This window comes from Lutjanus erythropterus, chromosome 4 (genome assembly GCF_056507025.1).
Source record: "Lutjanus erythropterus isolate fLutEry1 chromosome 4, fLutEry1.hap2, whole genome shotgun sequence".
Taxonomy (NCBI): Eukaryota; Metazoa; Chordata; class Actinopteri; order Lutjaniformes; family Lutjanidae; genus Lutjanus; species Lutjanus erythropterus.
The window spans coordinates 26,683,288-26,711,120 of record NC_139320.1 but is presented as its reverse complement, the minus strand read 5'-3'; the positions used below and the strand labels follow the sequence as shown (position 1 = coordinate 26,711,120).

General features: G+C 39.7%; 1 protein-coding gene across 1 annotated transcript; it reads right to left on the bottom strand.

Annotated features, from left to right (window-relative positions):
• Positions 1–9,304: 9,304 nt before the first annotated feature.
• On the bottom strand, positions 9,305–14,400 carry LOC146328428 (uncharacterized). Its single transcript, XM_084716396.1, has 2 exons — positions 14,233–14,400; positions 9,305–10,041 (listed from the first exon to the last, which is right to left on the bottom strand). The coding sequence occupies exons 1-2, from the start codon at positions 14,282–14,284 to the stop codon at positions 9,680–9,682; spliced, it is 414 nt and encodes a 137-aa protein (XP_084572522.1). The 5' UTR covers positions 14,285–14,400; the 3' UTR covers positions 9,305–9,679.
• Between the last annotated feature and the right edge of the window lie 13,433 nt (positions 14,401–27,833).

The following is a 27,833-nucleotide window of genomic DNA, read 5'->3' as shown; positions in this document are numbered from 1 at the left end:
TTCAATTTAATTTCTGTGCAGCTCTGTACAAATATGACATCAACGAAGAAAGAAACTTGGCCTTTTAAATAACCTAGAGGACACACAAACTAAACATCCGTCACCTCAGTTTTACTCTTTTAGAGGCAGAAATCTTAAAAACTCAAAACTTTAACACATGAAACCAAAAGTACCTGCATGTCTGGGTGCCACTGAGGAGCTGAGAGACCAAATATATCATTTTGAGATTTGACCTTTCAAGTAAATACAAATTGGGAAGGTTTTTAAAACTGGCCATCTGTTCCAGTTTAATGACATGATTTCTGAGAACTGAGGGTTGAGCTGCCAGTTGGAGCTGCTGCATGCAGAGCAGTCTGTTGTAGCTTTAATATCTCGCCGTAGAGACCAACATGGACAGCGGCCTGTTTGAAGAAAGAGGATGAGCTGAAATGAGAAGTTCTGTCGTCAAAAGTCGCCGTGCGATGCTCCTGATGTGTGAGAACGCTGCAGACAAGTCATTCATAAAATCGCTGTAATATTCTGCTCTCAGGTTTCAGCCAAACTCATGTTCTGAAGGCTTAAAACCTCCGCTGGTTTTAAAATAATCTGCATGGTGTGCAGGCTGATTGGAGTTGATAGGATTGCAGCGGGCAGATGACAGGGCTGGCTGTGCTTCACTGAGGATGACTGTGGTGCAGGCTTTCCATGCCTGGTGCCTGTCTGCCTGTGTCGATGCCAGAGTCGGCTGCCAGTCCTCAGGCCCCGGCTCGCCTGGCATCTCTCCTCCCTCTCCTCCTGGTGGTGTACGGGATATTCCTGGCACTCGGATTTACTCGCCTGCTGCTGCTGAGGCGTGGCACTGCCTCTTCCGGCTGTTATTTTTAGGCTCGATGGAGACTGGCGGCGTTCGTTCAGTGGACTTGACTTAAACTCAGTTCTTTCCCAGGAACAGCCTGCCTCAGTTTCTCAGCCCTGAAACCCTCAAAGTGTTTCAGATCTACAACCCCAAGTCTAAAAAAGTTGGGACATTGATTAAAACGTAAATAAATACAGAATGTAATGATTCGCAAATCCTTTTTGACCTGTATTCAATTGAGTATAGTACAAAGACAAGATATTTAATGTTCAAACTGATAACTTCACTGTTTTTTGTAAATATACATTTGAATTTGATGCCTGCAACACCTTGAATGAGTGTATATTTACAAAAACCAACAGTTAATCACTTTGAACATTAAATATCTTGTCTTTGTACTGTACTCAATAGAATATAAGTTGAAAATGATTTGCAAATCATTGCATTCTCTTTTTATTTACATTTTATTCAATGTCCCAACTGTTTTTGAATTGTGGTTGTAAACTGATTTTGGTTTGTTGGAAGCCCATTTCTACCAGTAAAAGAAAAAATATCTGCAGGGTAACTCATAGTTATGAGATAAAAGGCCATAACTTTTAGATAAAAGTAAAAAGTCAGAATTATAAGCTAAAAAGACAAAATCATGAAATAAAACATAATTATGAGAGAAGAGGTTGTAATTATGAAGTGAAAGTCATAATTATGAGATAAAAATTCCATTTCTATCTCAATTTTGACCTTTTTTTTTTTACACAAGTTCCACATTTTATCCCATATTTATGACTTTTCTATCCCCTCATTTTAACTGTCAATCATAATTTTGACTTTGTATCTCATATTGATGACTTTTTATCATAATTGTGTACTTTTGTCTCATAATATTGACATTTCACTCACTAATAATTTAAAGTTTATGTCATTATTGTGACTTTTTATCCCCTAATTTCGACTTTCTATGATAATTTTGACTTTTTATGTTGCATTTATGACTTTATCTCATCATTTTGACTTTTTAATGCATAATTTAAAGTTTCTCATTATTATGACTTTATATCTAATTTTGACTTTCTATGATAATTTTGACTTTTTATCTAATTTATGACTTTTTAATGCATAATTTAAAGTTTATCTCATAATTTCATCTTTTTATCTCATATTTATTGCATTCTATCTCATGCTTTCAACTTTTGACGTTTTTCTCATGATTATGACTTAACATGGTGATATTTTTTCTTTTACTGGTAGAAACGTGCCTCCATATGTCTGTGAGGTGTGAATCCAAAACAGAAGGTGGAGGTTTGGGGTTAGACTGCAGAACAGCTGGAAGAACTAGCCGTTCTCTGCAGTCTCATTAAGTTTCCTTTCATCTTTTTATTTTATTTCCATGCAGAAGCTCATTCGAGTGTCTCTTATAATGTCCTTGCTCCATTAGGAGGAGAAAGGAAGAAAATAATGGGGAGGAAATGAAGCTGGAAACGGAGGAGAAATGGTCCGGGGAGGGAGAGGGGATGCTGACAGATGCAGGCTGGGCCTGATGAGGAGAAGATAAGGGCAGGGTTGTCTCCAAACGAGCTGCTTCTCCATCTCCCACGTCTATCAGTCGGCACCCTCCCTCAGCCCTGCCCTGCACCCTCTACCCACGCAGCTACACCCCTTCATTAAGGAGCCCATGGGAACAAGAAAGCTCATTGTCCGCCCTGGAATTTCTGCCCCTTGCTGCAGAGCCGACCTGTTAACGCCGGTCCCTCTCCCCTCCGCCCACCATTCTTCCTCTCCTCTCTCCCCTCTCTGGCAGCACACCCTCAATGAATGCAATTCTTATGAATCGGGCAGTGTGTGTTGTTAAGTCGCTTGATTCAGCCCCGGGCGGTTTTATCCTTGAGATGTCACAAACCACAAATGAAGGATGTTGTGGTTGGATGAACTCCAGCAGAATTCCAGCGGGTCCCTGCAAACGATGAGTTCGTATGACTCATAATCTATATGTTTCCTCTCGGATATCCGCTGTTTATTTGTTATCAGGCTCAATTACTGATGCATGGAGATGTCACACATGCTGCCAACATTCAGCTGGCTGATGTAATATTTGTAGACTGCACCTGTTGGACATCATCAGAGAAAAAAAAAATAGAACCACTGTGTCGTCTTTATCACAGCTGCATCCATTTAACAGACCTGCTGACAGGACCAAACTTCAGAATGAAAAATAAATCAGCTATGTTGTCATTTTTATTCATCAAGGACTCCAGAAAATTAGAAATAAGGGAATCAAGGAGGGGATCTTCCTGAAGGGCTTCTACCCAGAACCATTTGTTTCTGATGCTTTTTTGAAAGAAGGGTTCTTCAGGGTTTTTTTTTTTTTTTTTTTTTTTTTTTTTGCAGGACTAAGACCAGAGATATATTTGCTTTTTATTATGTATTTGCGTATGCATATCTAAGCATCACAGCCACCTCACGGTTGTGCACGTGAATGCAAACACAAGGTTTAACAGCAAGAATATCTTCAGCCTTAAGGTTCCATCAAGATCCCTTTTCATGCAAGGAACCTTTTATGGAAGAATTCTTCAAGGATTGTTGAAAACATGGGTGCGATCTTATGTGTGATCGTCACTCCCACATATTCAAATGTTTGTCTATGTTTCAAATGGTATTTTTATTTAGAGCAGCGTCTGAAATTCCACTTAACATACTATTTAGTTTGCTGAAACAGTCAGTGCAGCACTGGACACGTACCTTGGCATAAAGATGTCACAAAGAAATCCAGCGGTGAAGACAACAGCTACAAAAGAGTTTCACTTTGGTAGGTGTAATGGTTGGCATGGGTTACCACAGTTACGTGGCTCCAACCAGTAAGGAGGCTCTCAGGAAGCGATGAGATTCACTGAACTGTGCGTTCAAAAAGACACATAGCCCCGTTTATTTATACAAAAGTATATTGAATAGTAGTACTCATTTTGGGTATGTAGCTGGAATTCCCATAATTCATTTGACTTGTGTTCTGCCATCATTAATTATTTTTCTGCCTCATGAGTTGAATATTATATGGTTCTTCATAGAACCTTTCAGAAGAGGGGAGAGAGGTGAAACACTTATAAAAAAAATACAAAATAAAAATCTAATACTATTTTTTTTTTTTTTTTTTACAAAAAAGACTATTTTTAGATCTCCTGGGTGGTTTCATAATGAAACCCTTAGAATATAAAAGGGTTCTCTGTTGAAGCCCCACTGGTTCTGGATAGAACCTTCAGACAGGCCAGTTACAGTTCATGCACCTAATTTTGAACCGTTTGGAGCATTATGAAATAAACTGGTTCAGAATCCAAAAAGCTGGTTCTCAGCTGGAACCAAAATATCTTTAGAACTGAAGTGGGCGTGTCATATTCTGCAGGTTGCTGTGGATCTCTGCTAATGATGCATCCTTGACTACAATGGTTCTGCTCAAAACTGGTGGAAACATGGACTGGTTCACTAGATAGAACCAAGGTTCCAAGAATCTTAAACGGGACCAGTTTGAGAACTAGAGCTTTTTTGTACCAGTTGTATGGAACTGACACAGTTCCAGTTCCTGCACCTAATAAACTGGTTTAGATTCTGAAAAGTTGGTTCCGAGCTGAACCAAAAAACAAAAAAGGTTTTCCTAGGGAACCAAAGTGGGCGTGTCAGGTTATTGTCTTCAGGTTCTTGTGTATTGTGCAGCTCATCCTTTATTGCAATGGTTCCACTCAAGACTGATTGAAATGCAGACTGGTTTGCTAGATAGCACCAATGTTCCAAGGATCTTGAACAGAACTGGTTGAAGAACCAGAGCTGGTTTGGTGGAAAAGGGCCCAGATAGGCCACATGGAACTGTTTCCGTTCCAGTTCACGCACCTAATTTTGAACCACTTGACCAGAAATAAATTGGCTCAGAATCCAAAAAGTTGGTTCTCAGCTGGAACCAAAACAAAAACCAGGTGTTCCTGGAGAACTGGAGTGGGTGTGTCATGTTCTACAGGTCGTCATGGATTCTGCAGCAGCTTTTGTTAATTGATGATGAGGCTCAAAGCTGGTGTAAAAGTGAACCTCTTCACTAGATAACGCCATGGTTCCAAGGATCTTGAATGGAACCGGCTCAGCTAATTTGGCGGAAAAGGGTCCTCTGGTTCTGGGTGGAACTATTACACTCTAGAAGGGTTCTCTATAGAACATTCCATAGTGAGTTTTGGATGGAACCTTTAACAGATGTTTTTAGGTTTAGCTGTTTATGGTGATTTCCACATATAACCCTGTACAAAAAGGTTTTAAAGGTTCTACTGGGAACCATGAAGGGTTCTTTTAAGGGAACAAGCCAACAAATTGTATAAGGTTCCAGTTAGAACCTTTCGTTCTGTGAGAGCAGGATATCAGTGCACAGTTATGAGTAATGAGATGTTTATTTTATGTGGATGAATAATTTAAGAGAACTTTTGTTTTATGTACAAGGATTTCTGTCAAGGTATCTGTCAGTTCAAAGGAGCTAAAATGTTCTCCGGGAATTATTCAGGAATGAGAGTTTGTGGCCTGGAGCGATGTGTCAGTCTGCTGTGGAAGTTCCACAGTGAAAAGTGACAACACACAGTAGTTAAATAACGAGCTCAGTCTAATGCACTTAGAGGAAGAAAAACAACACAGCAGGGTGGCCATTAGAATTTAAGCAGAAACAGTAATGAACAAAATATTTCAGGGGGGGAACAAACAGAAAATAGTCTTGTCTAATGAACCCGCTCTGCAGATGGCTTTAATAATCAACACAACACAGGACCGGTGGAGTTCTTGAAATGGAAACCACAACCTGAGGTCTGCACGGTGTCACGCTCCGTAAGTTTATATGACTACAAAGATGGCAGGACACAATAGCACTCTCTGACTGATCAAAGTGTCTGAGTGTGTGTTACAGTCCAGTCTGGTGCTAAAAAGTCTGCTCACATAAATGACAAAAAAACCCAAAAAAAGCATATTTTCTCACTTAAGTCTTCGGGTGTTTAACCTGGTAGTTTTGGGAATATTTGCTGAGGTTCTGAGCGACCTGTGACCTGAGATTTCTGCCTCCAACCTCCAACAATGGAGGTGATTACTCTGGATAGTCCACAGAACACACTAGAACTGTTTCTAAAGAACCATGTCTTCAATTGACAGTTCTGTTGTTTTGTTCCCCGCTAAAAGTACGACTACTCCCACAAAAAATGATTCAAGTTGAAGTGAAAATTAACGTTCAATAAACTTTCTCAAGTAAAAGTAAATAAGTGGCCTACATGTTAATGAGTTGCTCAAAGTTACTGTCCATTTTAATATGTTTTAGAGTGAACTGCAGTTATGAAAGTTGATGTTACGTTAAGTTAAAGGCTTTCTAAAGCACAAAAATTTAGAACCCCAACAGACCACGAGCTACAAGATAAGTTAATATGAAGCGACATTAAAGGTTAATGTCACACATGTACAGGATGATGTACTGTGAGCAAGTCGTTATTGTGAAATAAAACCATAAAATATTTTAATATTCATTTTAAAAATTAATGTTTTGTGTCACATAAATGTGTGCCAAATATTTTTTATTTTTTGGTAAGTAACCACGTATTAAGTGTGCTAATTCACAATGAGCAAGGTGTTATTATGGAATAAATCCCAACAGTACGTTGCAGCACACATTTATGTGACATAAAATATTAATTTTAAAATGGTTTTATGGCTATATCTCAAAATAGCGAACTGCTCATTGTACATTATCCTGTTTGATACATGGTTATGTACCAAAAAATTAAAGTAATTTGACAAAGAATATTAATTTTAAAATGAATTTATGGATTTTATGAAGATTTTTTTGTTCCTCCAGAGTCTATGATCAGAAATGCGTCCATGGGAACAGTCTGTTATATCAAAATAACAGACCTTGGACCATGTAATAAGGAAAATGGACATAGCTAACATTATCTATAGCTTAACTGGGCTACATTTTCACCATCAGTATGTCCAACTGAGTTTCATGTGCTTGCAGAGGTTAAAAGAAAATAAGAGATGTCAGTGTTTTATGGAGGCACAGCGAAAACTTCATAATGCAGCTGTTGTCTTTCTTAGATTTTGGTATAAAAAGTAGCCAGATGTGTCCAGGGCTTGAGGTGGTCCTCTCACAGACTAGATGTAATGCAGCGGAATAAAAAGTAGTTTACCACCTCAAAAATATACTGGGTGAAGAGCAGAGGTACAGTTTAAAAATAGAACATGGAAATTCTGTTAAAAAGACACTACTTTTTTGACTTGTCTGGCTACCTGTAACTCGTTTCTACCCCTGACTTTGTTTCCAAATTATGAAAGTAAATTTAAGATAATGTAAATGCTGTCTAAAGCACACTGATTTAAAAGCCCAACAGACCACAAAATGAAATTAGTTCATGTCAGTGACATCAAAGATTATGTTACACTAGAAAAATTAACAATTAACATTAGCAAGGCATTCCAACAATTTTGTGTTGGACTCCCAATAAAGTTGGGAGACTCACAAGACATAAAACAGATTAAATTTGGTCAGACTGGTCGCACTTCCAATAATGCAATACATTTGATTTTTATGCACCCCCATCGTTTGTTAAAAAATGTATTCAAGCAAGAGATGCTCCAGCACAACAGGAGGTTGGATCAGGGTCCTGTTTTTTCAGGGCAATAAATTACATGATATCAGATCATTGCATAGAGTTGCATGCTTACAGCATCCAGCATTACTGGAGGCAATAACCCTGATCCAAGTCAAATTCGAACTCCCCCTTGACAACAGTTGGTTGAGATTCTTCAGATTTGACAAATGTCACAGCACGCTGTCTCCTTATTGGCTGTCCTGCATGGCTGTCAGACGTGTCAGGAGGTGGGCTTAACCAGGTTAGTTTGACAGAGGTGTGACAGGGTAATTAAGAGAGAGCAGGTGTGTGACCAGACTCATTAGGAGTGTTTGTTTGAGTGCTGCAACAGAGAAGGACCACTGAGGTTCCCTGTTTCCCCTGCAAAGTTTAGTTTTCATGTTATTGTCCACATTTGATGTCTATAAATTAACTGTGGCTGAGCGGTGACGGACCACAGAGAGCCAACTGGCCAAGCGGTGTGAGTTGGATGACAGCCGGAGCAGCGAGCCAGTTTTATTGATTCATATATGCACAGGACGCCAAACCCTGGAGGCCTAGACATGACGCGTTAGCCAAGTCTCCCAGACAAACACATGCACTTTATATTTGTTGAAGGACTCGCCTTTCTGGAAACGCCACCCATTATACTCAGAACACCTGACTATGAGGGGACTAAAGACTTTGGATTGGTTCTGCAATGGATTTTTTTTTTTCAAATAATAATAATAACACTTATATTAATAAAAACATTTTATTTATAGAGTGCTTTTCTAGGTACTCAAAGACACTTTCAATAGGTTAAAGAAAAAGAAAAGCAACAATAAAAATATATATTACACAATATTAATCACACATTAAAAGCAGTTCTGAAGTGAAATGAAGGAATGTGGTGTTTTTTAAACTTGCTTATTTCTTCCACTCAGTTTTGGTGGTGAAAGCTGAGGGATCGTCCTCAGTCTCTATTGAGTGAAGCATTTGAAGTCTGGCTTGTTGAATGTAGAGCAGGGGTCTTCAACCTGTGGCTCCAGAGTCACATGTGGCTCTTTAGCTTTTCTCCAGTGGCTCCCTGTGACTTTAGCAAAAAAAAATTACATGGAAATCAATAATGGTTATTTTCTTTTAACATTTTAATTTTCATTTATTATTGTTGTAGGTCTATGAAAAAGTTGATATAGCTCAAAATTTCAAGGCAACATTCTGTGATAGATTTTTTGAGCCCAGCTCGAACTGCTTCGAAAAGCTTCACCAACTACTGATCTTTTGTTGAGATAATTTACTTTTCTCCTTTAGATAAACTTAAATCTCTGAGTGTTAGATCCCCCCAAAAAAATTGTATTTAAAATTTATTCAAGTGAAAGTGAATGATGGTTAAAGCTTTAATATTTTACATTAAAACTTAATATACCAAACCAATTTTGTTCAAGTTTCTAAAACTCAAATTCAAAGATTCAACTTTATCTGTAGAAGAAAAGTACATTTTCTCAATTAAAGATTATAGGTCAGCAAAACTTTTTAAAGTTTATTTCAAAACAAAACAAAGAGTTTGAGTTGGGCTCAACAATAAAACCTCTATTGCAGTACGTTGCCTTGAAATTTCTCAGCCACTTTTTTTTTTACAGTGTAAAGTAATTTTTTCTAATTGTAAAAAGAAATTAGCCTGTACACCACTTTAAAAAAAAAGAAAAAAAAGCTTATGTCGCTGGCTCGGTGCCTTTTCCTCTAAATTTAGATGATTGTTAGTCATCTTAAGTTAGTCTCCATGACCTCACTATGAATGCCAAATCAAAACCATGTCTTCATAGAAAATAGAGAATTTAATAGCTGTGACTCCAGACCGATTTCTTTATTTATTTATTTATATTTTTTGGGGGGGGCAAAAATGTCTCTTTGGATCGTAAAGATTGCAGACCCCTGGTCTTGAGCAAACATGACCAACACTATTTGCATGGGGAGATTTCACTAGAGATAATTTTGAGAAGGTTTTGGGGGGATTTGGATAAACCAGGTCTTTAAAGCAGATGATTTGAAGATACACACAGTGAAGGGGGATCTTGCCTGAGCAAGATTTTGTAGATAGAAATGTTGCCTTAAAAGAGAAATAAACTATTTATTTGGAGCCTATCAGTGTAAAGTGCAAAGATGAACACAGTGGTCATGAATCTTAGGCGGTCATTAATGCGGCACAAATCTGAAGAGATGAGACACCAGACAGTTGTCATCAGTCGTCATCCACATCCAGCCGGGTGAAGTAGAAAGTTATCCTGGCTCCTTCTTCTGTATCATACAGAGCCTGGCAGGTGTACATCCCCTCCGCCTCCTTCTGAAGATCCTCGATGACTAAAGCGGACGTGTTAAATGGCACCTGAATGTGGCCCAGGCTGCCGGACTGAGACTGCAGCTTGGCGCCTTGTCCGTAGTTGTAAGCCAGCGCTACGTTGTTATCAGTTCCTGGTTTGGTGAAGCCCCAGATGAAGATGGTGGGCAGGGGGGAGCCACAGTCCAACATGACCGAGTCCCCCACTGCCGCTGTAGTGTTGAATCGAATGTACTCCACCTCCTCGGGGTCAAGTATCTCCAGACCTGTAACACAACACAGCTGGAGTCAGTTACTGTTCACCATATTCACACGGTGGTCATTTTCTGGTGGGAAGCTCAAATGTCATGCTGCTGTGTTCCACGTTGCAAGTCCTATAAATGTAGTGAATCTTACAAACTGTTATTATTTCACCACTTCTTGATTGATCAGCAGCTGAAAAGACAATGGACAGTGAAAATCTGGATGGACATAGAGTCATGTTTCAAGCTAAAACAACATATTTGACATTAGCTACTTTTAGAAAACAGCTAACATTACCATTCATGTGCTTCCAAGCTAACGGTACCATTTGATAGTGTTACACAGTATGTTAGGAAAGGTCTAAATTACTTTTGAAATATTAACGCACATCCTGGACACATTTATTTAACATTAAGCCTGGAAGTAAAATGCGCTAGCTGTAGCTTACAATGCAAGCTAACGTTAATTGTCATCAGAAATGTTAAGTCAGAAATATTATGTGATATTATGCTCACTGTAACACAAATTTCTGCGTAATGTTCACAAATTATAATGAACATAAAGTGTTATAAGCTAAGTATGACGAGGAGAAATCCAAGATCAGACTGCTATTTTGTTCTGAGCTAACATACTGGTAACCCTGTTATAGCTGATAGCTAACATACTTCGACAAGAGACAGTAAGACAGTCAGCATAATATTACAAGATTCCAGCGTATTTTACTCACAGGTGTAAATGCACATTATAAGTTGTATAAACATAGCTAATTTGACAAATTGTCATTCCTTCACTTCCTGATTAATCAGCAGCTGAAAAGACAATGGAATGGTGAAAATCTGCAGCAACATTGAGCCGTATTTTGAGCTAAAAAACATATTTGATAACCCTTTAGCTACTATTCCACTTTATTTTACTTGTTTATTTGATAGTGACAGCACTTGTATAAAGCTAGTATAAAAGTAGAAGATGTAAACATACTAGATTATAGCAAAAATGCTATTTTTTTTTTTGTTAAGTCCCTAGGCAGGGACTATTCAAAGGCAATGTACAAATACAAATGTACAAAACACAAGTAAGAAAGACAAATTACAGTTTGCAACATGTCAAGTCACAGGTGATCACAGTTTTGGTTTATTTTAAGGCATTTTCTGAGATGTGTCTCCCTCATTACAAGAGAGCCATTCCATTTCAAAAATAACAGCTAATGTTAGCATTCAACCACTTCCCAACCAACAGTACTGTTTTAAGTTGTAAATCAATTCTGAAATATTAACACACATCTTGGACACACTGATTTAACACTAAGCCTGGAAATAGAACACACTAGATAATATTAAGCTTGCAACGTAGGCTAACGCTAATGTTAACTGTCCTCAAAAATATTCAGTTTCAGTCAGTAATGCTGTATAACTTTTGGGTCACATATTTTTGTAGTGTACATATCAATTACATCCAACACAAGTGTGTTTGATAAGTATGATAAGGAACAATACAAGAGCAGATCAATAAGCTAACATACTAGTAACCCTCCTTTAGCTACTTAGCTTATTGGACAAAAGACACTTAACATTAACAGCCTACATTTGAAACTCGATTACATTCAGTGTGTTTTACTTCCAGGCTTAAATAAATGTGTCCAAGATGTGCGTTGATATTTCACAATAGATTTACATTTTTTCTGATGTATCTATCAAACATCAGCAAGGGCGTGGCTGAAAGCTAACGTTAGCTGTTTTGTCTCATGGTAGCTAACGTGGTCATCAAATATGTGTCTCCAGATTTTCCCTATCTATTGTCTTCTCAGTTGCTGATCAGTCAGGAGGCGATGAAATTATAATGATTTGTCAGATTTCCTGTATTTATATGACTTGGAACACCTGGAGCACAGCAGTACGACATGTGAGCTTTCCATCCTGAGACCTCAGAGGAAAAGGTCACACTGCATGAATGTGGTGAATCACTATAACTAAAGAAAAGCTGGTGTTGTTTTCTACACAGGGACAAAAACAAAGAGTATTGACAGATGTTTATTGGTAAGTGTCTTCAGAAAAGTTTTACAAGACCTCACAGTTCGCTGGGAATGGACTGTGTCAGCTCTTGAGGATGAACAACACATAATTAAAGACACTCAGAGTTTATCTGCCTCTGGCCTATTTGATGGATCACATTTTATGGCCCTTCTTCTGGCTGCACTTAGCAATTTGACAAAATAATGACAGCAGTTTGTGACAAAGAGAACTCGCCTCAACTTGTCTCCAACTCAACATCTCTGTTGTTAAAGTAGAGGAGAGCAGGGATGAAAGTATGGCACTGTTTTGTATTTTCTTCTTAGAGGCATTTATTTTTCACTGGTGTCTAGGTGTACCTTAGGTTTTTGTGACAATCACAACAACTATAACCCCAGTTTTTGCTGTTGGAACAGTTTTCAGATGGTGGGAACTATTAAGAGCGTGACACATCAAAGATCCTGATTGATTGACGCCTTTTTTCCCCACCTGCACTTCAGAAACTCTGATTGGTTAGTACCGGTTGCCTCATTTGGTTTACGTTGGTTATAGAGGTTATTTTGCATACAGGTGCGCCTTGAGATTCTGTCTCGCCCTTTGGTTTGCCTTGGGGCAGAACAAGTTTGAAAATCAGTGATTAAAGTAAATACATGTGAACAACATACCAACCATTATTTTGAATTTTAGATAAATGAGTCAGAAGGAATCAGACTGGAAATATGTAAATTCTGCTGCTAAGGGTCTCTAGCAAATACCTGCTAGCTAGCAACTGTTAGCAAGAAATACACCGTTACCTTGGATAAAGTATTTCTCAACATTTGAACATTGTTGAAATATTTGGGATAATGTGAGTACACAGCTCAACAACATTTAATGTTGTACCAGTAAGATCAACTCCTAAGAGCTAGTTAGCCAGTTAGCTTGCAACCCTGTCGAGACTACTACTGCTAGTTCTATTGAAAAATATTTCAGGACTGTAGGTGGTGATGCTAGTGACTGGGGCGTGTTGCTAAAAATATAAGCCCCAGACTATCACTTACTTGACATAGTACATTTCAAAATGTATAATTACCTATTAGGCTAGGGGGCTCTCTCACACTAAAACAATAACAGAAGACGTAGTTTAATGACGCTGTGAAGAAGCGTGGGATCATGGGATACAACGTAATTTAAAGTTTTATTTAAGTTTCATTTTACTTTATTTTTGTTATGTTTAGTCACATGAACTGGCTTTCTTCTTCACTTTCTGATGTATCTGACGCATCCTGCGTTTTCTCAGAAATTATAGCAACTAGTTAGCAATGGCTAGCAGAAAACACACTGCTATCTTGAATAAATTCCAACTTTCTCTGTTTTAACATTGTTGAAACAATTGTAAGTACACAACGCAACAAAATATATAACATAAGTCTTGTGTTTTTAGACATTTTAGAATGAAATGTTTAATTTAGCTTTAAATGAGAAAAGGGGCAGTAGTACTGGTAAGACTAACTAACTAACGTTAGCTAGCCAGTTAGCTTGCTAAGTAGCTAGCTAAGTAACCACCATAGCTGTTGAAAATCTATCTGACGTGATTCTGGCGGAAATTATATTCATAAACAAGGTAACATATTCGACATATCCACTGTTTCACTGGAAGTTATAGCCAGTAGCTAGCAACAATTACCATGAAACACGCTGTTACCTTGAATAAATTATGGATTGCTCTGCGTTTAAATATTAATGGAAACATTTTGGATAATGTAAATACACAACTCAGCAAAATATATACATGTCCAGCATTTTTAGACGTTTTAATGATATGTAATAATTTGACACAAAATATTAATTTTAAATTGATTTAAGTGATTTAACATTGATTTTATTGTTCCTCCAGAGCCTATGATGAGAACTGTGTCCAAAGCAGCAGTCTGTTCTTCATAGCAATGGTCTGCTATAAAGAAATAAAAGACTTTAGAGTGCTGTAACTGACCAATCAGAAAGCCATGTAATAAATAGCTTTAATAAACCAATCAATGAACATAAAACATTATCCTGGGCTCAAAAATTATACCATATTTGTATTGGTAATCCAAAAGTAACAGAAAGTATCAGTTACTTTAATATTATGATACTTGTATTAGGTAACTGACTACATATTTTAAAGGGTAATTAGTAATTGTATTGGAATACATTTTTAAAGTCACCCTCCCAATACCTGGTCTTTACCTTGTAGAGGAACAGCGAGCCAGCAGAGGAACAAGCAGAAGTAAGGAACCATCCTCAGACTCCCCGCAGAGCGTCAGCTGGAAACCTGGCGTCAGGTGGCTGTTTTAAAGCCGTTCAGAGTGGTGAGAACGTGTCTCCTCTCCGGTCCACAGTGCTGCTGTACACACTTAGAGAGACTGAGCCAGGCTGCAGGACTGACAGGGAGAATTCTTTTCAAACTACACTGGATTCACTTTAAATTATTCATCAATGCTTCCACCTCCCCAGTGTCGCTCCGTTCTGCCTGCCTCTCCGCCGCTCCACTCATGACTGGGCTAATGGTTAGACCTGAGAGTGAAAGGTGTAGGGTGTCAGGATGACGCCGTCGCTTCATATATTATTAAAATAAACCGGTGGAGATAGCCTTTTGAGAAATTCCATCACTGATGACGAGTGAAATGAAAACCAGGGCCCGGCAAGGTCAGAAAATCGGCTCTCACGCAAACACCTGCGAGTTATTATTTACCCTACGAGAGACAGGCTGCATAAAATGAGCTGATTCGTGTCTGATAACTGGTTCTGTCATGAGTCAGTGGACGGTTCTGTGTGTCGGCTCCAACCATGTTTACACCACTGGGAACCATGGAGGCAGTGCACACACTGTACACACTGTTAAACATGAACTAGAACTAAATAGAACCATAAAAGGTTTAGTTTGTTCCCATTGGATGACCGTTTTTGGTTCCAGGTTAAACCCTTCACAAAGGTTGCACTTAGAACCCTTTCAGAGGGTCTGACCTAGATCCCAACATAAAGGGTTATACCTAGAACCATCTGCAAAAGGTTTCACCCAAAACCTCGTCTGAGAAGTTCTAAAGGAGAACCCTTACACCTCTATGGTGTACTGATTCCACCCAGAACCCTCGCTGGAGTTTCTGTCCAGAACCTTTCCGCCTTCTAAGGGTACTGATAAGAACCCACCCAGGGAGTTCAACCAAGAACCCTTTTATATGCCAATGGTCTCATGTAGAACCCACCCAGGTTCTTCTACTAAGAATCTGTCTATATTTCAAGAGTTTTATCTAGAACCTATCCAAGGGGTTTCACCGAGAACCCTTTTCTATTCCAAGGGTTTAATCTAAAACCCACCCATGGTGTTTTACTGAGAACCCTTTTCCATTCCAAGAGTTTTATCTAGAACCCACCCGGGGTGTTCTACCAGGAACCCTGTCATATTCCAAGTATTTTATCTGGGACCCAACCAGGGGCTTATGCTTAAAACCCTTTTATATAATGGTATGACTCTTTCCTCCTCTTAAGATTGCTAATAGGAACCCACCAAGGGGATTCTATGAAGAACCCTTTTATATTCCAAGAATTTTATCTAGAACCCACCCAGGTGGCTCTGCAAGGAACCCTTTTATGTTCCAAGGGTTTAATCTAGAACCCATCCTTGGTGTTTTACCTAGAACCCTTTTATATCCCAATGTTTTTGTCTAGAATCCAACTAGGGGGTTCTACTGAGAATCATTTTATTTTATCATATGGAGAACCCTTATATGGTGTAATGGTTCCACCCAGAGCCCTCTCTGTGGGTTCTATCCTGAATCTTTCCTCTGTTTAAGGTTGTTACCAAAAACCTTCCAAGGAGGGTCTACCAAAACCCACCACCACCCCAGTGATTCTACTGAGAACCCTTTTATATTCCCAGTGTTTGATCCAGAACCCACCCAGGGGTTCTACTAGGAACCCTTTTATATATGGTAAAAGAAACTCTTGATGAAGCGGTCTTAAAGGTATTTGGGAATCTCTTCACCTTGTAAGGGTGCTAACAAGAACCCACCCAGAGGGTTCTACCAAGAACCCTTCTATATTGCAAGGGTTTTAATGTAGAAGCCACTCAAGGCATTGTCCAGAGAACAAGTAGAACCTCAGTCCATCAACAGGAACCCTTAAAATGCAGGGTTTTTTTTTTTTTTCATAATTCATGTCTGGTTATTAGTCCTGAAATCTTGACATGCTTGTTGAAGTAGAACACTGGTGTAGGAACAAAGAGACAGGCTGTGTTTAGACTAGATTTAGGAGGAGACAAACACTGAGCATCATTAGCGCTGCCATGCAGCAGCTGCCAGTAAAAACTCTGTTTCCCACAGACTCCGGCTGATATCGGGGCCTGTTCTGCTGCAGCGGAGGAGGCTGAGGCTGAGCAGCGCTGCCCTGAGAGCAGCCCATAAACCTGCTGCTCTTACTGGAGGCAGCCTCAGACTGAGGAGAAGGCTCTAATTAGTAAGGACTTAGTGTTCGGCTCTTTTTGGAGGGAAGAGGACGACTATATTTAGAAGGCTGCTGGAAGACAGACAGATGTAATAAAAATGCAATATAAAACAACATGGTTTCTGTGGGCAGAGTGGACTGGCGGATGGAGTTCAAAGTGTGTTAGAGAAACACTGACAAGCTAGTAAACACATTGCACAATGATGTTTATGATAAAATTACCAAGAATTGTATTGCCATGGAAAATATTGACCTGTAATGAGCAATTTTTGCAGCAACAAGATTCATAAGACGTAAACGAGGGGCAGTCAGCAGAAGTTTTTTACATCAGTGTGTCAGTCCAAAGAGTCAACAGCAAAGAAAGACAACAAGTTTACGAGGAGTTAACAAATTTGAGAGATTTTTAACTTGGTGTTTTCCTTTGGAAAGAACTATCAACTATATTTTCTGGGTTTTCTTTGTTGGACAGGATTCTGTAGAAACGCTCAGGCTTGTCTCCTCGTCAATTAATGCATCCGATCACACATCAACCATCTGAAAAAAGAGAGACCATACAGTTCATAAGCTGGCAGGCAGCAGGGGACTTGACATCCCAGGAAACTTTGAATTACAGCAGATTTAGTCCTTAATGCAGCTGATAGTTGAGGTGTGTAAGGGTGAGTTCAGGTGGTCATAGTGTATTATAAGCCCCATCAATCAACCCATAGTTTATAACTGCTCAAGAACATCCATCAGACTTTAGCTGTTATACTCCTGATTATGACAGGTGGCCACAAAACTGCTGTCTTTTAAAACTTAATTGAAAACATTTGTTTTAAGCTGCACTTTTCTTTTCTTTTAGTTACCCCAAATGTTTTTATATTCCTATTAGTCACCTGTTGGTTTTAATTATTTTAATATGTCTGAATATATTTTAGCTTTTCTTCCTTTTAAGTGGTTTTAATTCTCGTGTCTTACTATTTTACTGGTCGATTGCTGGTCTTAACTGGTCTTAACTTTAACTTTACTTTTAACTCCAGTATGTTTTTTTATGCATCTGTTCTTGTAGCTGCAGCTTTTGTGGCTCACTCCTGGAATGAAGTGTCTTATATTAATAGAAGTGTTGAACTGAGAATTCATTATAATATGTGTCAGAGTTTTGACCATATTCCACAAATGTCCACACAAGTGACCTCATGATAAGACGTAGTTGTGCGATAAAAATCAAGTTATTCCCTTTTTATCTCCAAATTTGTCTGGTTAACGATATTATAAAGCTATTTCTGTACTGTTTTTAAGTCAAAAAGGAGAGGCAATTTAATCTTGTAGATATGATCTTAATAGAAGGTGTTATCGATATTGGTTTTAGTATTTGCATTCAGAAACATGAGTCTATTTTGTATCTGATCTTCAGAAATTTAATTGTCCTCTCAGTACAACACATTAATTACGTACACAGTAAAAATGTGAGTCCGTGCCGGTGCAGCTCGGTCCTGCAGCTGCTGCACCACCATAACGTCCACGCCATGACAAAGGAGAGCCAGAGTGCGATGTGTCATTAATAGGACCAGTAAGTCCTGTTCTTTTTGGAGATTGAGCTGACCAAATTCTTTACTGGTGAAGCACATCCTCTGCGAGCGCTGCAGTCCTGCACACAAGAGCCTGCCACATCTGCTGGCTGCCTGCCTGATTTGCTGCCTGGCTGCTCGCAACTTTAAAAAAAAAAAAGGGAAGGAAGAAGACCAGGCGACTGGAAAATGTGAGTCGTTGACAAACAAAATGTTTTGGATGGTGGTCGACGTTGGGGGGGGGGGGGGCGAGCGACAAAAGGGGATGGAGGTTGCATCTTATCTGGACCCTCTTAGGCCTGTAAAAGCTTTCAGGTGCAGGGCCCCATCGAGCGGGTCTGGCCGGGCTGAGCTGCAGCTACTTTTTTTTTTTTTTTTTTTTTTTGTTCTTGGCAGCAGATGAGAGAACAGAATCAGACCCAGATAGCTGGAACTGTACAGGGATCTGGGTAACACATTATTCTGCCACCCCAACATGTGCCACCACCCGCCCAGACGGAGCGCTTGGCTGCGCTGCACTTTATGTGAGAGCGAGGCTGGCAAAACAGGTGGGTTTCCGTGAGCGTGCCCTGTGATTAGATCAGTCATTACCACTGGCATTGTTGGAGCAGAGAGAACCGCTCATTCCACAGGACCACCTGGACTGGAGTCTGTTCCTGAAGCCTCGGTCTCTGCAGGAGAACGTTCTCCCTGTTCACTCTGACAAATAAAGTGCTAACTAGAACCACAGAGGATTCTTCAGCTTGTCTTTTTCAAAAAACTCAAAAACCTATTAGATATTTATGGTGGGTTCCTTCTCTTCCAAAGGGTTTTATCTAGAACCCACCCAGTGAGAGTTCTACAGAGAATCTTTTTATATTCCAAGGGTTTTATCCAGGACCGACCAAGGGAATTCTACAAAGAACCCCTTTGTATTATAGAACCATCTGTGAAAGTTTCTACAGAGAACCTTTCTCTGGTGTAATCTGGGGGTTCTATTCAGAACTGGTCCACCTTCTAAGTGTACTAAGAAGAACCCACATACCTTACTTACCAAGAAGCATTTTATAATCCAACAGTTTTATGCAGAACCCATTGAGAGGGTTCTACTTACAATGAATTTATATTCCAAGGGTTTTATCCAGAATCCATGCACGGAGTTCCGCCAAGAACTCTTTTTTCTGAAGGGTTTTATCTAGAACCCACCAAGGGAATTCTATCAAGAACTCTTTTATATTATGGTACTTATATCTAGAACCATCTGTGACAGGTTTCAGCCAGAACCCCCTGTGAAACATCACTTTTCTCTAGTGTAATGGTTCCACTCAGAACCCTCTCTGGGGGTTCTGTCTTGAACCATTACATCTTCTAAAGGTCCTAACAAGAACCCATCGAGAGGGTTCCATTTAGATTTTTTGTAGATGCCCAGGGTTTTATGTAGAACCCACCCAGAGGTTTCTACAAAGCACTTTTTTTTAATATTCCAAGGGTTATATCTAGAATCCACAGAGAAGTTCTACTGAGAAACATTTTATATCCCAAGGGTTTTATCTAGAACACACCCAGAAAGTTCTACTGAGAACCCTCTTATATTATGGTACAAAGAACCTTTGACGACAGAGTTCTTCAGTGTTTTCAACAATGCCTGAAGAAGTCTTGCTTCCAAAAGCAGTTCTTTGGATGAAAAGGGTTCTTATTGGAACCTTTAGTCTTACAAAGAACCCTTGACCAACTCACTTCAAAAAAGAGTTCTTCAGAAACAAATGTTTGTGGGTTGAACCTCAGCCCTTCATAAAGAACCCTTTAGAACCCTTATTTGTAAGAGTGTTGGCATACAGTGAGGACGTGTTCACACTTATCATCTAATGAGGTTCTGATTTTCTGTTATTTGTCTTTATTTTCACAGTTCTGTACAGCCGCTGTGTCGACTGTTTTTAGTTTTTTTTAGAACTGTCCGTGTCCAGAGATGTTGACTCTATTTGTGAGTTTTGTTGTCCTCTGTGCACCACCGTCCTCAGACTTGACTCTCATACATCTCAAGCTGGCTGCAGCTGGGAGGTTTTTTCCTCCTCCTCCTCCTCCTCCCTGCTTTTTCTTCAGTTGACAGTTGTGTCAGGGACCACACATTGAGGAGGTGGAGCGAGCCTGTTGTACTATTCTCGTAGACAGGCTAACATATATTAGCCAGCCTACCGTATATTTCTGCTCTATCGTCATTTATCTGCCAGGCAGGCAGAACGGAGGTAAGCATGGCTGTGCACAGGCTTGTGCTCGTAAAGCACAGAGACGCCCCCCACCTCCTCCTTCTCCTCCTCCTCCTACTCCTCCGTGACCTCCATTTCCCTCCTGGCTCACTCATCTTGCAGCCTCAGACCTCACCATGCCGGCCTCCTCTGCTCTGGGCTCCCTGCTGGGCCTCTACCTGAATCACAGAGCAGAGCGCAGCCACAGATGACTGGCCTTGGGACAAGGGCAGCAGGAAGGGGCCCCTCTCCTCGACTGAGCCCCTGGAGGACGCAGGCACAAAATATTGTTTTACAGAAAAGCTGCAGATAACCTCTGCAGACCTGCAGCTTGCACAAATTGTTTTCTTACAACAGTAATATCCAGGTTCAGTGTGGTGCCAGAATCAAATTTTCTTACAACAAGTACCAAAACATATCACTGCAAGTGTACTCGCACTTACTACAGTCTCAAATACAGGAAAAGTCTGACATAATATTGAAAATATTACAGAAAATATTACAGTCAAGTGGTTTGCATTGGAAACAGAAGTGGAGCGTCAGGGCTACTGCTCACCATTTGGGTGTCCTAATCATAATTACTTTGTGATGCAATTTTCAGTCCCTCCACCAAGTTGTGATGTTGCAACTCTGCAATCTTGTCCTTTTCCACAACTTCGACCAATGATCATCGCTTCCTGCAAGTTCCACCAATCATGGCAGCCCCCCATGTAAACATGCATGCTGTTCTTTTTGCGTTTAAATTTTTTGATGATTCTGTTATTTTGTGGAATACCCCACTAGTGCACTTCTTCATTTACAAGTAAAGCATATTTTTAAAATTTTTCTAATTCTTTTTGGTATAAGGTTAGTTAAAACACTCAGGGTGCAGTTTTGTTCTCCCTGGAATAATTTGCCTTTGATTTTTAATGAATTATACAAAAAAAAATCACAACTTTTTTCTGCAATTTAATTGCAAAAAATGCCTACAAGCATTATAACATGCATTGCAATTTTTTAGAGAAGCAACCATGAAATTAGGCCTTTTAGGCCGCAACAATCCCCCCAAAAAACAGAATTGTTGACCATTTTGAGAATTGATAAAACTGATGAAAATTCCTCCAATCCTTACCAGATTAAGACACCAATACCTTGATAAAGGCCATAGATAAAATGTACACTATTTGTTTAAAAAAAAAAAAAAAAAAAAAAAAAAAAAAACTTCTGACATAGAGAGATTTCTGCAATAATTGCATTATTTTAAACAGACTGTCGATGGCGAGCACCTCTGTTCTGGAAAATTCTTAATGCCTAATTGTTATAGGAAAGGGCTCTAGTTTATGGTTGTGAAGTTTCATGAAGCTGTGATCATCCAAAAGGTCACAGTCAGTTATTTTAGACAAGGAGGCCAAGTTTCAAAAAATGCTCTCACTCATTACACATTAATACAACTGGCCTCACCGAATCCACAAGAGTTTCAGCTTTCCGGTCAGACCCAGTTTATGCAGCACCAGCACTCTTTAAGGACCCCAGTATGCAAAAATATTCAATTCACATTTTTAGAATTGGTAAAAATATTTATATATTTATACTGCATACAAAAAAACTGCACGGTTTTGTCCAAAACAGTATGAGATTAGAATAAAATGAGCACGAGTGTGAAGAGTCCATCAGAAATCTTAAGGTGAGAGATCAACAGACTCCTTTAAATATGGTTATAACAGTTCATACCTCAGTGAATACTGACATTGCACAAAGAATGATAACACATCTGACTGAAGTATTTATATTACAATAATAACCAAGAAAACTAGCTCTGGTTTTAAATGAGCTCAACTGGTTTTCAAAGGCCCAAAGATAAACTTTTCTTGCAGCCAAAGTGGATTGGAGTTAATGGTCATTTTTATGGCACAAAACTTAGACGATAACAAGTCCTTCAGTTTCATGTCTTGTGTTGACATCTTGTTTTTCTCAAAACAAGAAGAAAAATCTGTCATTGGCGTAGGATTATTTAACTTGTTTCCAATTAAAATCAACTTGTGTAAACAATTTACTTGAATCAAGTGTTGTTCTCTTGAGACTACAGTGGAAAGATCTGCTTATTCTGTCCCGTTTCAAGATGTTTACACTCACAGAGTCGTGTAACGAGAGAACCCACGCTGGATCGAACAGAACAGGAGCCGTCTCACTCCGCTGACAGAAGTTCTGTTTTGGTTTTCACAAGGATACGATGTGAGGACTCTGCGTAACGTCAAACAGGGTCTGATGGTGGTCATTTTTTACAGTGTGCTCGTCTGAGAGGAGCCTGCGTCATGCTAGGCTGGGTGTGTAAACCACAGCAGAACACACACTTATAGAAAGAAAGGTTCTAACTAGAACTTTACAGGCTGCTTCAGGTTGTCCTTCCTCTTTTTGGATCCTAGTAGAACTCAAATATATAGAACTCAGAATAAAGGATTATACCTGAAACCATCTGTGAAGGGTTCCACCCAGAACCCCCTATGAACCCCCTATGATAGAAAAGGTTCTACCAAATTAGGTCTCATTCTAATTCAAAATTAGGTGCTTGAACTGGAACGGGGAAAAGGCCTATGAGAGGTCCTCTAGAGAACCATTCATGGTGTAATGGTTCCACCTAGAGCTCTCTCTGGGGGTTCTATCCGGAAATTTTCCAACTTCTAAGGGTACTAACAAGAACCCACTCAGGGGGGTTCACTGAGAACGCTTTTATATTCTCAGGGTTTCATGGAGGATCCTAAATATATTTTATTTTATTTTAGAATACCTTACCACCTAAGGTATTCAAAAAATCATTTTATATTCCAAGTACTTTATCAAGAACCAACCCTTAGGGTTCTGCTGAGAACCATTTAATATATATTACAAAGAACCCTTGATGAAAGAGTTCTTCAGGGGATGCAACAACCCTCTCTGGGGTTCTGTGCAGAATCAGCCTTCTACATGTGCTAACAATAATCCACCCTGGATGTTCTACCAAGAACCCTTTTATAATACTCTACAGGTTTTCTCTAGAACCCACCCAGGGCATTATCCCAAGAACAATAACAACAACAACTTTTATGTTATGGTACAAAGAACCCTTGATGAAACTCTTTCTTCAGCAAATATGTTCTTTGGATGAAAGGGGTTCTCAGTAGAACCTCTTAGTGCTACAAAGATCCCTTAATGAACCTTTTTCTTTTCCTTCCTTTTTAAAGTAGAACCCTTCTATGGTGTAATAGTTCCACTCAGAACCTTTGCTGAGGGTTCTATCCAGAATTGTTCCACTTTCTACCAGTGCAAACAAGAACCCACCAAGGAGGTTCTACCAAGAACCCTTTTATATTACAATGGTTTCATATGAACCTGCCCAGGTAGTTCTACTGAGAACCATACCATACTCCACTGGTTTTTTCTAGAACAAACCCAGGGCGTTATCCCAAGAACACTTTTATGTTATGGCACAAGGAACCCTTGATGAAACTCTTTCTTCAACAAATGGGTTCTTTAGATGAAAATGGTTCTCAATGGAACCTCTTAGAGTTACAAAGATCCCATAATGAACCCTTTTCTTTGCTGGGGGTTCTATCCAGAATCGTTCCACCTTCTAAGGGTGCTAACAAGAACCCACCCCAGATGACATCCTGAGAATGCATTTATATTATGGTACAAAGAACCCTTGAAGAAACTCCCTCTTCCAAAAAGCATTCTTAATAGAACTCCAGTCTTACAAAGAACCCCCAAGGAACCCTTACTTCAAAAAAAGGTTCTTCAGAAGCAAAAGGTTGGTGGGCAGAACCTCAGCCCTTCAGGAGGAACCGTTATTTTTCAGAGTGCGCAGAGGGCCTGGCACTCTCCCCTCTGGTGAAGCAGAAAGCAGGTCCATGTCAGAGAACGTGTGGACGAGCTGACCTGGAAAGAACCAGATGGGGATTCGGGTTTAAGCACCATAGAGGCCTTCTGCAAACAACATATGGAAAGGCTTTGGCGGCTAATGTAGCGTGGAGTATTTATGTACTGAGTGCAGACCTGACCACTGTCCATCAGGATCTGGGAGCCAGATATGCCACAAACAGCCACGACCTCTGCAACCATTTCCACGCAAGACCACCTCGTCCAGACCGGCCTGCACCCCCCACCCACCCCCCAGCAACAACACCGCCCCCTTCTCCAGCCTCTCTCCCCACGGGACCCTCGCTCTGCTCCTGGTTCAGCTGTTTAGTGTACAGTAGCTCATACCCACAATCCTCTCTGAGCAGGTGGTCTGTCATAGGCCTCTTTGTTCTCCCCGTGGCAGCTGAGGGCAGAGAACAAGAGGAACATGCAATAATCCAGTGCTTTAGGCTCTTCTGGCTGCGCTCTCTCTGCTTTAATTAATTTAGTCAGAATATCATCATATCAGATTTGAAGAGCGAAGCTGACACGGCGGTTTGGCTAAATTAATATTTAATTTAGTGGTTTTACACACTGTGTTTTAGAAAGCTTGTGGGTTCGTACTGAATTAACAGTGACTGCAGCAGGTTCTGCTTTAATGTCACCGCAATGAAATCGAGGGAGTACACTGTAAAAAAAAAAAAGGATAACACAACTAATTTAACCTGACCAACAGGGATTAATATTTTTCCTGAAAATGAGACTTTTTCTGTCCTGGGAAAAGAAGCCAATTTTCTCAGGAATCCTGGGAAATAAACTTTTTTTAAAAGGCATAACTTCAGTTCTGGTCAAGCAACACTGAATGCAATGAGAAGAATTAACCATATATATATATATCCTAACCTGACCTTTTTGTGTTCATTATTGAGGCAAAAAAAACATAATGTCCGTCAACATTAGAATTAATATAAGCTTCGCATCGAGCTTGAACTTTGTTATATCTGCTGCTCGACTGCCAGCATTGACCCTTCGCTAAGCTTCGCCCTCCTTAGTTACTGTTGCTAAGCCTGCCAAACTTTCCATTCTCGCACTGCATTTATGCAGTTTACAGCAATAACGGTGGCAGATTTAACATCAAAATTCAGAATAATTGTTGAAACACGAGGTCTTTGAATCCTTAGAGACGTAAACAAATGCAGCTTCTCATTTCTAGCTGATGACCGTGGAGTTTGAGCTAAAATAATGACAAGAAGATTTCATAAGTGTAGCTGGCTGATGTAAGCTAATGCTAATGCTAACTCCTTGACTCAGCGAAAAAGTCAGTCTCCAGCTGACATTTTAATGTTTCATTTCATTTGACATGTTTTAAAACAAGAACCCTGTGAGGATGTTATGTAAAGTTATCTAACAGCTGCATACATGGTATGCTAACAGACTGAGGCTAAAGCTAGCTTACATCTCAGCAAAAATTGGTTGGATGGTGAAATACAGCAGGCACATGATAGATGACAGAAATACACTCATTAATGTGGGAAAAGGAAGCACAGGGGGTCGATTACTGCAGTAGTAGTGACCTTGAGACCGGACACCCTGCCGGACCACAATCGCCACAGGAAGATAGCCAGGACAGGTGCTAAGATAACTTGGCTTAGACCTGAGACGGCGAGCCAGAGTGAGCTGCATCATCGTCGACCCACTTTGATTCTGAATCAGCTCACATCCTCCCCCTCAAACCCCGACAGAACAAATACAGATGCAGTGATATCTAACAAGTTTGTCTGGAGGTAAAGTTACTGCAGCTAGTAAGCCAGTCTTAGTTAGCCAGACATGCTAACATTTGCAGTGTATGTTAGAGCAGATGAAGACAGAGTTTAATCCATTCCCCACGTGTGCTCTTGTGTTTCATGTTTTTGAGAGACGACAAAAAAGACGTCACCGTCCAGACTCATGAAACACAGAGTATCGCTCCTCTCTGAGCCTCCTGCACACCTTCAACATGTAGAGAAATGGAAAGCTTGACAGCTCTAGTTACGGTTGCTAAGCTATGATTGGACAGTTGCTGTTGGAGGTGGGGTTTAGCAAAGGGTCAAGTTTAAAGTTGTTAAATCAAGTCATTAGTCAAGTCACTTCTATTAAACTAAATATTCTACGGCTGCTCTGATGGTGCGAGCCTAGGCTACGCTGCGAGCTGCCTGCAACAGATGAATTCAGTGAGCTACCGTATTAACTACAGTATAGGCGCAATCATCTGCTGCATGTTTTATGACAGTAAACTTTCAGCCTACATTTTTCTGAATATATTTCAATATTTTTATGTTTAAAAAAGATAAATTAATAAAAACTGTTTTTGGAAATTATCTTGATTAGATTTCCAAAGAATCCTGTTTCCTGGGATTAAACCACACCAACCAACCAGTTCCTTTAAATCTTTGCAATGTCTGAGCTGTAACATCTGTAATTCATGTGTTTGTGTGGTTGTGAGGTCAGTGAGACGTTCCAAAAACTCTTCAATATATCTCAGATGTATCAAACCACCTGTGCAGCAGGTTTACAAGATGTTTAAGAAACAAGTGTACAGAGCTGGGTATGGAAGAGTCGTGAACTGCGGCTATTAGTGCTGGGACTTCAGTTTAGCCAAAAAAACCCAGATACACCAAAAATGCAGCAAAATGGCAAAAGATTTTGTTGGAATAAGCAGGAGGCAGCAGGCAGCTTGTGACGTGTTTGTAGTGTGTAGTCGCCATATACAAGAGAGCCAGTAGAAGAGAGCAAACTCCACACAGTGATAGCAGAAAATGCAACGTTTTTCTGGAGTGTTCTGCATTTAAACTTGTATTAAACTGTAGGTAATTACATTTGCTCTGTTACTATTGTTTGGATAAGTTATAATTAAGTTTGTGTTTCATATTAAGAGCTGTAATAATCTGTAATATACTCCTTTGCAGATGCTCCACTACGCTGTGAACGTCCGCCTTGAAAAATGCAGCTTTATCAAGTTAGCCACCTAGTGACAGGTCAGTCTCGACTGCTTCATCTCAAGCACGATATCTCTGGCCTTAGTGAAGGCCTAAGGGGATTATTTTTGTCCCACTCACTGTGATTGGTTAATTCACCTGTCACTTTCTAAACAAACACACAGGCTGTGGCTTTCTGTCCCAGCAATGAGAGAGAAAGACAAAAAATGAGAAAAAACACGTGACTATTAATTAGTAATGATTCAGCAATTAATCAATTATTAGCATTTTCAGCTTATGGTTAGGAAAAATGCCCAGAATTCATAGCCCTAACAGGAAGCCAAGTCTACTTAGAGACAGGTGACACATTTTGAAACAAACTTTCTGACACGAAACGTAATTTTTGGTTGATAATATCTGATTTAATGTGATGAAGAGGTGAAATAATAATTTTTGTATATAAATGTGTTGTTTACCACAGCTGTAAGATGCTTGAACAGCTGGAAAATGCTTGAAAAGTGCTTGAATTTGAGTCCTGAAATTGTGATTTTGGTTGATGTGCAAAGCTGATTTTGAGGATTTTGAAGTCCCTGTGATTTCTGGCGGGTTCCTTACCCCAGGTTGGGAACCAATAATGTAGATGATCACGTTTCAGTTTTGTCCGATGTTAAATGTGTGTGTGCCAAACCAGAACCACCACATTCACTGCCCACAAAACATTTATTCGTATGAAATCTAGTGTTTACATGTAGTTTCATTAAAAAGAAATACCA

Excerpts from the sequence above, each read along its gene's own strand:
- LOC146328428 (XM_084716396.1), bottom strand. The coding sequence starts at position 14,284 with ATGGTTCCTTACTTCTGCTTGTTCCTCTGCTGGCTCGCTGTTCCTCTA. Across the intron at positions 10,042-14,232 it reads GCTCGCTGTTCCTCTACAAG|GTCTGGAGATACTTGACCCC; the intron begins GTAAAGACCAGG and ends GTTGTGTTACAG.